At 55.6% G+C, this 8332-nt stretch overlaps 3 protein-coding genes across 3 annotated transcripts; all 3 read left to right on the forward strand.

Moving 5' to 3' along the window:
* Positions 1 to 147: 147 nt before the first annotated feature.
* BCV69DRAFT_278291 (hypothetical protein) lies at positions 148 to 5366 on the forward strand (the record flags this gene model as incomplete). Its single annotated transcript, XM_025491198.1, has 6 exons — positions 148 to 2904; positions 2981 to 3475; positions 3548 to 3828; positions 4476 to 4608; positions 4685 to 5229; positions 5312 to 5366. The coding sequence occupies 6 exons, from the start codon at positions 148 to 150 to the stop codon at positions 5364 to 5366; spliced, it is 4266 nt and encodes a 1421-aa protein (XP_025346766.1).
* A 224-nt stretch (positions 5367 to 5590) lies between these two features.
* On the forward strand, positions 5591 to 7067 carry BCV69DRAFT_44133 (hypothetical protein). The gene has a single exon (XM_025495281.1). The coding sequence runs from the start codon at positions 5815 to 5817 to the stop codon at positions 6928 to 6930; it is 1116 nt and encodes a 371-aa protein (XP_025346767.1). The 5' UTR covers positions 5591 to 5814; the 3' UTR covers positions 6931 to 7067.
* A 478-nt stretch (positions 7068 to 7545) lies between these two features.
* On the forward strand, positions 7546 to 8332 carry BCV69DRAFT_313847 (hypothetical protein; the record flags this gene model as incomplete). The annotated part of the gene is made up of 3 exons (XM_025495064.1): positions 7546 to 7551; positions 7617 to 8066; positions 8157 to 8332. 3 exons carry the CDS (start codon positions 7546 to 7548, stop codon positions 8226 to 8228), a joined length of 528 nt encoding a protein of 175 aa, XP_025346768.1. The 3' UTR covers positions 8229 to 8332.

An 8332-nucleotide genomic window follows, 5' to 3' on the forward strand; every position in this document is an offset into this window, starting at 1 on the left:
CCCCGCGTCGTGCCTCTTTCCGTCGTGTGGGCCAGGCACTGGATTGAATATATTAGAACATGACATTATGAGCACATCCTTCGCACCTCCTGGATCATCGACTGCCACTGCTTCTCCCAGTCGAACGTAGTCACCTCTTGTGAGGCAATGCCGCCAAAGGCCGCCAGTCAGCCCAAGCTCTCTTCCTTCTTCAAGCGTGCCCCTCCTCCCACCTCGCCTTCGTCATACGTCTCGCAGGCTGTTCCGAAGACCGCCAACTCGCCTCATCTGATTTCAGACGACGATGACGACGATAGCAATGACAGAGATAACACTCACCCGGATACACCCGCTCCAAAACGACTGAAGACTTTCAATGGCTCATCAAGCTCGAAAGATGATAGCCCTCGGAGTCGAGTACAGCACTGGCGCTTCGTACCTCCCACGGTGAGCGGTGGGGTGGACGGTTCGGAAGAAGTACCTCTACCCTCTTCGCAAAGGAGCGTAGAGGAGAACCGAAGGCACACTGCCTTCAGACATAAGCTGCTCGGCAGCAACGACCCCATCAAGAGGTGGGACGATGCCTATCGCCGGCAGGAGGAGATCGAAGCAGGAGGCATGCCGCAAGAGGTTGGAGAAGACGCCGGCAGCACGATGCCTCAGGATGAGGACGATACAGCAGGGCCAGAGGATCATGGAAATGACACATCTGGCTCGCTCGAAAGATTTGCAAGCGCTAGTACCGCACATCACAGGGGCACAACCAATGGACAGACGGCTGCCAGCGGGCGCAAGGCGTCTTCGTCTTCAGTCAAGTACACGCCTCTCGAACAGCAAGTCGTGGATCTGAAAAAGAAGCACCCAGACGTTCTCCTGTTTTTCGAGGTCGGATACAAGTTCATAGCATACGAGGAGGATGCTGTGGCAGCTTCCAAAGAGCTCAACATTGCATGCTTCCCCAAAAATCACCTTCGCCAAGCTTCAATTCCGGTCCATCGGCTCCATATCCATGCTCGACGCCTAGTCAACTCCGGCTTCAAGGTCGGCGTAGTCCGGCAGACCGAGACGCGAGCTCTGAAGGCTGCTTCAACGAATGCGTATACGCCTTTCACTCGAGAGCTGACGGAACTGTACACAGCTAGCACTTGGGTCGAGGATCTGGACGCAGAGGGCAGCAGGGGAGACAATCCCGTGGCCCAGAACAGCCTCGTGGCTCTGGTGGAGAGACTGGAGGGCGGCAATTACGGAGGAGATGAAAGGGTCTCGATTGGCCTGATTTGTGTACAAGCTGCTACCGGGGTCGTCATATTTGACCAATTTGCCGACAGCAGCATGAGGAGCGAATTGGAGACTCGCTTGGCCCACCTTCAGCCCGCAGAGCTACTCTTACCGCCCATTGGCAAGCTGAGCAAGCCTACTGAGAAGCTCTTGCGACATCTGACCGGGCATACCTCTACCTCGAGTCATGCTGGCCTGACTACTGCGAACAGGGTGCGAACGGAGCGCACCCGTGATGTGATGTCATACAACGATGCTTTCTCTCAGCTCTCGACCTTTTACGAGGAGCTAGCCACGGAGGAGGCAAAAGACGACTTTCCTCTTCTTGATGCAGAAGAGCTAGAGAGAGAGCTGAACGACTCCGCGGCGAAGACAGTCCCAGCGGTGACTCCTCGACCCAAGGATGATAGTGAAGTTGGCAGGGCTTTGGCCTTCATCATGAAGATGCCTCACCTAGCTGTCATCTCTTTGGCTACATCTTTGCACCATCTGCAGTCCTTCGGTCTCTCCTCTGTCTTCAAGGTGGCTTCGAGCTTCATATCTTTCCAAGCTCGGTCCGAGATGCTCCTTTCGACCGGCACACTGTACAATTTGGAACTCTTCTCGACGACGGAGGGGACCCACAAGGGATCACTATTTTGGCTCCTTGACAAGTGCAAGACCACTTTTGGGAAAAGACTACTCAGAAAGTGGATCAGCCGACCCCTCACTGACCTGCAACGCCTCAAGGAGAGGACCGATGCCGTCAGCGAATTTGTAGATGGCAGACAATCCGTCCTCAGGAAGGTGCCCGAGCTTCTCGTACAACAGCCTGATCTTGAGAAGGGTCTCGCTAGAATACTCTATGGACGAGCGACCCCCAACGAGCTCGCAACCGTCCTACTCGCACTCAACCGGATCTCACAGCAATTTGATGTGACTGATGCAGCGGAGGTGGGCACGAGCTCAACTCTGCTCAATGAGAGTATCGCAGCGCTGCCACGTATCAAAGATACTATCGTGAAAGCTCTTTCTGAGGTACGCCTGGTCGCGGCTCGCAAAGGTGAGAAAGAGCACATGTTCGTCGAAGATAAGTATCCACAGCTGCAAGAAGGAAAAGATAGAGTCGCTTTGGTGGACTCCGAACTCTCAGAGCACCTGCTGGAGCTGAGGAAGCTCCTCAAGCGACCGACTCTCGAGTTTGCTACCGTATCGGGAATCGAGTGCCTTGTAGAGGTACGAGTCGCCGATGCCAAGAAAGTGCCAGCAGACTGGCTCAGAATGAGCGCCACAAAGTCGATGGTTCGCTTCCATACTCCCACGATCATGCAATTGTTGAAGGCAAAGAATCGTCACAAAGAGTTGCTGGCTGCAGATGCAGCGAAAGCCTACCAGTCCTTTCTCGACGAGCTATGCGAGGAATCTACCGCCTTGCGAAACGCAATAGCTGCTCTTGGGACTCTCGATGCTCTACTATCTTTAGCTGCTGTGGCTACGTTGCCGGGGTACGTCAAGCCCACCTATGTGGAGGGAGAAGGCATGTTGAGCATCAAGGGCTTGAGACATCCCATGAGCGAGGCACTTCGAGATGATTACGTCCCAAACGACATCGATCTCGGGAGACACAGCAAAGGTGTGATCTTGACCGGCGCCAACATGGGTGGAAAGGTACGTCAGCCCTGACAGACGAAGGTATCGGCTGAACTGACGCAATTCTACCTCACTCTCATTGCTGACGCCACAGTCTAGCACTGTCAGAGCCATCGCCTTGTGCGTGGTCCTAGGACAGATTGGCTCCTACGTTCCTGCATCGTCCGCCGAGCTGACGATTCATGACGCTGTCCTCACTCGTATGGGCGCTTCCGACGAGCTAGCCAAGGGACGGAGCACTTTCATGGTTGAGGCGGAAGAGGCCGCCGAAATCATGAGGGTGTCGACCTCTCGATCTCTTGTCATTCTCGATGAGATGGGAAGGGGAACCAGTACATTCGACGGCCAAGCCATTGCCTCTAGCATCCTCACATATTTGATGACCAGAGAGGTGAATCGGAGACCCACGACGCTGTTTATCACCCATTACACGTCTCTTTGCGATTTGGCAGACAGACTGCCAGGTCTACGAAACATGCACATGGAGTTTGTAGAGGTGAATAATCAACAGGGCAAGAGGAAAGACGTCGTCTTCCTGTACAAGCTCAAAGACGGACCCGCTGGGTCCAGCTTCGGTATTCACTGTGCAGTGAGTGTGACGTTGCCGGCGAGTCGATGCTCGTGGTCGCGACTGACAGTCCTCTTTCGCCGCTCTGGCTAGTCGCTTGCGGGCCTCCCATCGGATCTTCTCGAGATAGCAACGCAGCAGGCAGAGCAGATGCAAGAACGGACAGAGTCACGTCTCCGCTACAAGCTCCTTCGGCTTGCTAGCAGTGTCCTAGTTAGTATATTCATAGACTCCGCTGGTGAGCCTGCCCTGGTGAAAGTGAAGGAGGCTGTGTCGAAGCTGGGTGTCAGCGGGGCATACAATGATGACGTGCAGGGGCCGAGCAATGGGCCGCAAGAGCCTCCTCCTCAGGCGGCGGCATCCTCTACCACGTAGTCAGTCTCGCTCGAAACAATGTAACACAAACCTGTAAATACCAGACTCAATGCCACGAGGGTGGTGCAAGGCTCCTTCTGAATCCACATAGATCCGTCATGGAGTGTCCCAGATTCGGCCCGTCTCGCGTCTTTTCCGTATGGCCGTGGGGAAGTGTTGCTCTCCACAGACGCGCGCGTCAACTCGAATGCCGCCCAGGCACAGACAATTTCCTAGGCTGCTTTCCGACGCCTTGCTGATACCGTCCCATCTGACCGGCCAACCCTACCTCTAACCAGCGACAGGCGTCACCGTCGAGGCAGCTGGTCATCCTACCCCTGTCGTGCCGAAAGACTACCGCGTGCCCCTGCAGAGACGCAGGGCTACATCCGTCCAGCCGCAACAACACGCCTACATGCGGGACTAACGGCAAGGTGCCGCACAGGGGCTCGGGAACGTCTGCAGCCTTGACCTGTGCCTCGATGCCGCCCTCCGAGGACTGCAGATCGCATTCTCCTCTGGCTTACAAGTACTCCTGCTCCGTCAATATACACTTCATCACGCTTTCTCTTCCATAGAGTCTGTTCTGACCTACGCTCTCCTCAAACAACCTCCGGCCACAACGAGCTCTCTGTGCTAGTCGTACCCGCATGTTTGTTCCCGGCAGTGGGAGCGACCCCGCAGCGGCGAGACGAAGGTATTCACAGGATGTTGGGAAAGGGACGACCAGGCCGGCAGGATCTACCAGGACCCGGGTAGTCAGCCAAGGCACCGCTGAGGCCGGTGCCACACGCAATTATGTGAGTGAAGACCTACCGTGTCCGGATGAACGTTGCTTGAGACAACATCTGAGGCGCTTCCGTTCTGTGTGCCCAGATTCTGGGAGACTGCCTCGGAAAAGGAGCGTCCGGCTCAGTCTATCGCGCTCTCAATTGGGCAACAGGCGAGACGGTAGCAATAAAGCGGATATCTTTGGCCAACATTCCTTGGTCAGATCTGAGTAGCATCATGTCCGAGATTGAGCTCTTGAAAGGCCTCAGACATCCCAACATTGTCAAGTACAAGGGTTTTGAAAAGACGCAAGACTTCCTCTTCATCGTCCTGGAGTATTGTGAGAATGGATCACTGCAAAGCATCTGCAAGCGATTTGGCAAGTTCCCGGAGGGGCTTGTGTCCGTATACATCAATCAGGTCCTCGAAGGTTTGCAATTCCTGCACACTCAAGGCGTGGTACACCGGGATATCAAGGGTGCTAACATTCTGACCAATAAGGACGGTTCTGTCAAGCTGGCTGATTTTGGCGTGGCGACAAAGAGTGGGGTCATTAGCGGGAATGTAGTCGCAGGTTCGCCTTACTGGATGGCGCCGGAAGTCATTGATCAATGCGGGGCAACGTCGGCGAGCGACATCTGGTCTGTTGGGTGCGTAGTTATCGAGCTTCTAGAAGGACGTCCCCCGTATCATCACTTGGAACCCATGCCGGCGCTGTTCCGGATTGTTCAGGACGACTGTCCTCCGTTACCAGCAGGAGCTTCGCCGATGGTACTTGATTTCCTGAAGCACTGCTTCGAGAAGGACCCTACGCTGAGAATCAGCGCCGAAACACTACTGGAGCATCCCTGGATGTGTTCAGCGAGGCGGCAATTGAAGCACATGAACTCTACGGGGAGTATCGGAAAGGACGTACACGACCAGGCGGTACGGACTGTCAGAAATCATAATAGACCTTCTGGCCGCAATGGTGAGTGAGGGGGAGAGCTCAACTTTAGTCCGTGGTCTTTCTCAACTCCTGTTTTTTCTCCTGGTCTTGTGCGCGTCTAGGGCGACCAAGACCGCCTCCGCTGCGTCTAGATCAAGCTCAACCAGCCCAAAGTGACTTGCTCAGTCCCTGTCTAAGCACTTCCCGCTCCCTACGTAGAGTAGCGGGAAGTATCTCTCCGGGTCCGTCCGCGCCATCCAGTCCATTGCGCACGTCTCCTCTGCGACTCGAGCAACGTGCGGGCAGTATGGGCCGCGATGCAGAGAGTGCAGCTCTCAAAGCCACGAGTGTTGATGTTGTCCTCGAAGAGCCAAAGAGAACTGCTAGGTCAGGGAGCTGCGCTGCTGCGCCGCTTGAAGTACAATCGAGGCGTAGATCCATGAATGTGGTCCGGAAGGTACCCCTTCGTCGTTGTACACGTCACAGCACAGACGAATCCCATGCAGCTCTCACAAAGGTTCAACCAACGGACGCACATTTCTCTCTGGAGTCGGCATCTCTGTCCGCATCTGGTGACGATGAAGGTCAAGCGAGGGAATTGTACCGGCATGGATCGCCCCCAACAGCGCCTGACACGACCATGACAGTGAGCAAAATGCGGTCACCGCCGCCCGTAGCAGATGCTGTCGGTCAACGCAGTCTGCATGGATCCCCTCAATGCTGTGACTCGCTCCCTCGTACTCAATTGACGTCTCTGGGTCACTCTCATGCTCTTGATGGCCGTCAAGAAGCAGCTGACTCGGAAATCCCAGGGTGCAGCCCCAATCCGCCGCTCGTCATCTTCCGCTCGCCATTTGCCGTCGTTGGTACGGACCTTGCCCCGCATAGCCCTATACGAGCGAGCCCCGAGTATGTGCGGTCGAAGGATTTGTCCAAAGTCCGGGAGTCTGTGAGCCTGCTGAAACAGAGGGATGCGTCAGGCAGGAAGGTTCTACGAGCCTCAGACCGAATCTACGAAGCCGATGGTAGACCGACCAAGGTTTCTGGCCGAGTGCAGCATACCGACGCTACTCAAGACAAGCGAATCATCAGACGCGCAAATTCGGCAATGCTGGCGGAGGGTGTACCGAGAAACCTTCCTGCTACCGCACGCACTCCAGTCACCATTCCCACCTTCACCGAGCCACCCCCCTCGCGGCAATCTCGCTATGTATCAGGGGTGAAGAGATCAGCGAGCATTCTCTCGCGCACTTTCAGTAGGTCCTCTTCCCCTTCACGCTCTACTCCACGGGCGGACAGTGCCACAAGACCTGGGACGGACATTGCATGTGACGAGTCCATCGCGAGCTTCGACCGAACGAGCGAAATGGGCAGCAGTGCGAGTAGAGACGTCATCATTCGAGTTCTGAAGGGATGGCGGTAGAGTTCCATGGCCAAATGACGAGGTAGGACGGCTTTCTAGCGACCGGGTCCAGTCATCGTTCTGTGCATACATTCAATCCTGTCAGTTTTCTACTTGGGTCGTACTTCATATTGATACCCCAAACACAATGCATCAATGCTTACACTCAACCTCTTGTGTATAATAAGGTGTCTTGAGTCTGAGTCCCCAAGGCCCATGATCTTTCATTGCTTGGCGATTTCAGGGACCTCTGATCGAGGACCTTCTCGGCCGTGCTCGAAAGTGAATGGCGTCCCTTACGCGGTCTCTTCTCCCCCCATTGCGCTTGCTTGTGCGTTGACAGTCGCTCTCTGACCCAAGTGCGAACGGAAAAATACCATGGAGCGCCGGAGTGTAAGCGGCAGAGCGGAGGCCGTGGAATGGTGTTCGAGGGTAGCGGTGGGCTCTTTCCGGCTCGCGCGCAGTTGGGTGAGATGTTCCTTCCAGATGTTCAGCTTTTGTCCCATGTCCCGCAACCACAACACATAATCAAAAGACGTGTCGTCTCGCACAAGTCAATGTTCATTTGAGAGGCGAGACCTGAAGAAGGCGAAGAGGTCGCCGCTTTCCACTGGACATCGCTCCTTGCTTCCCACGATGGCAGTGGACCAAAGCTCGGCCCTCCTTCACTCTGGGCCCGGCCTGAGAGCCGAGCTTACTTCCGCCAGCTGCGCCTGCGTGGGGTCGCCGACCCAGCGGTGAGATCTGTCGTAGCATTCAGCGGTACCGACGATGGAGTTCCTGGAAACCGCGGCGAAATCATAGGACACATCGAGCTAGGTCCACCAGGGGGGTTCTCGCCTTTGACGAATGTCTGTGACTGGGAGCTGTTGAGCGTGTACTCCTCTTGCAGGGGCAAGGGCATTGCAGCACAATTGATCAGGTACGCTCTTGCAGTGGCACTCGGCCCTGCGCAGGTGCAGGAAAAGCTGGGAGTACACCTCAACCGCAGCCTCGAGTCAGCTCAGCAGTCGCGTAATGGAACAACGCAGCCGGCTGGGACTACTCGATCGGATGCCAAACATGCCCTTGGTGTCATCACCATCAACGAGAACGTCGTCGGACGCAGCTTCTACACGAAGCTTGGAGGAAAGCTAACGGAGACCTATACAGTGACGGTGAGTCCCTGACGAGCGGGAATCATACACTCCCCGAGAACGCCTGCGTGCACTGCCTGACATCAACGCCTCGCCTTGCTCATGCATCAGCTCTTGGACGAGAAGATTGGCTGCGTCGCCTTTGTCTGGGACTGGGAAGGCATACATAGACTGATGTTGTGATAGGCCCGGCGTCCAAGGTGGTCTCAGGGGCGTGTAATACGCTTCTCTCCTGTCTCTGGCTTTTAGTGCGAGGGTGAGGGAGGGGGTGTCTGCTTCTCTCCTGT

The sequence above is a fragment of the Pseudomicrostroma glucosiphilum genome, assembly GCF_003144135.1.
Source record: "Pseudomicrostroma glucosiphilum strain MCA 4718 unplaced genomic scaffold BCV69scaffold_11, whole genome shotgun sequence".
NCBI lineage: Eukaryota > Fungi > Basidiomycota > Exobasidiomycetes > Microstromatales > Microstromataceae > Microstroma > Microstroma glucosiphilum.

What these genes read in the sequence shown, in the direction of transcription:
- BCV69DRAFT_44133 (XM_025495281.1), top strand. Translation starts at nt 5,815, where the DNA reads ATGGGCCGCGATGCAGAGAGTGCAGCTCTCAAAGCCACGAGTGTTGAT.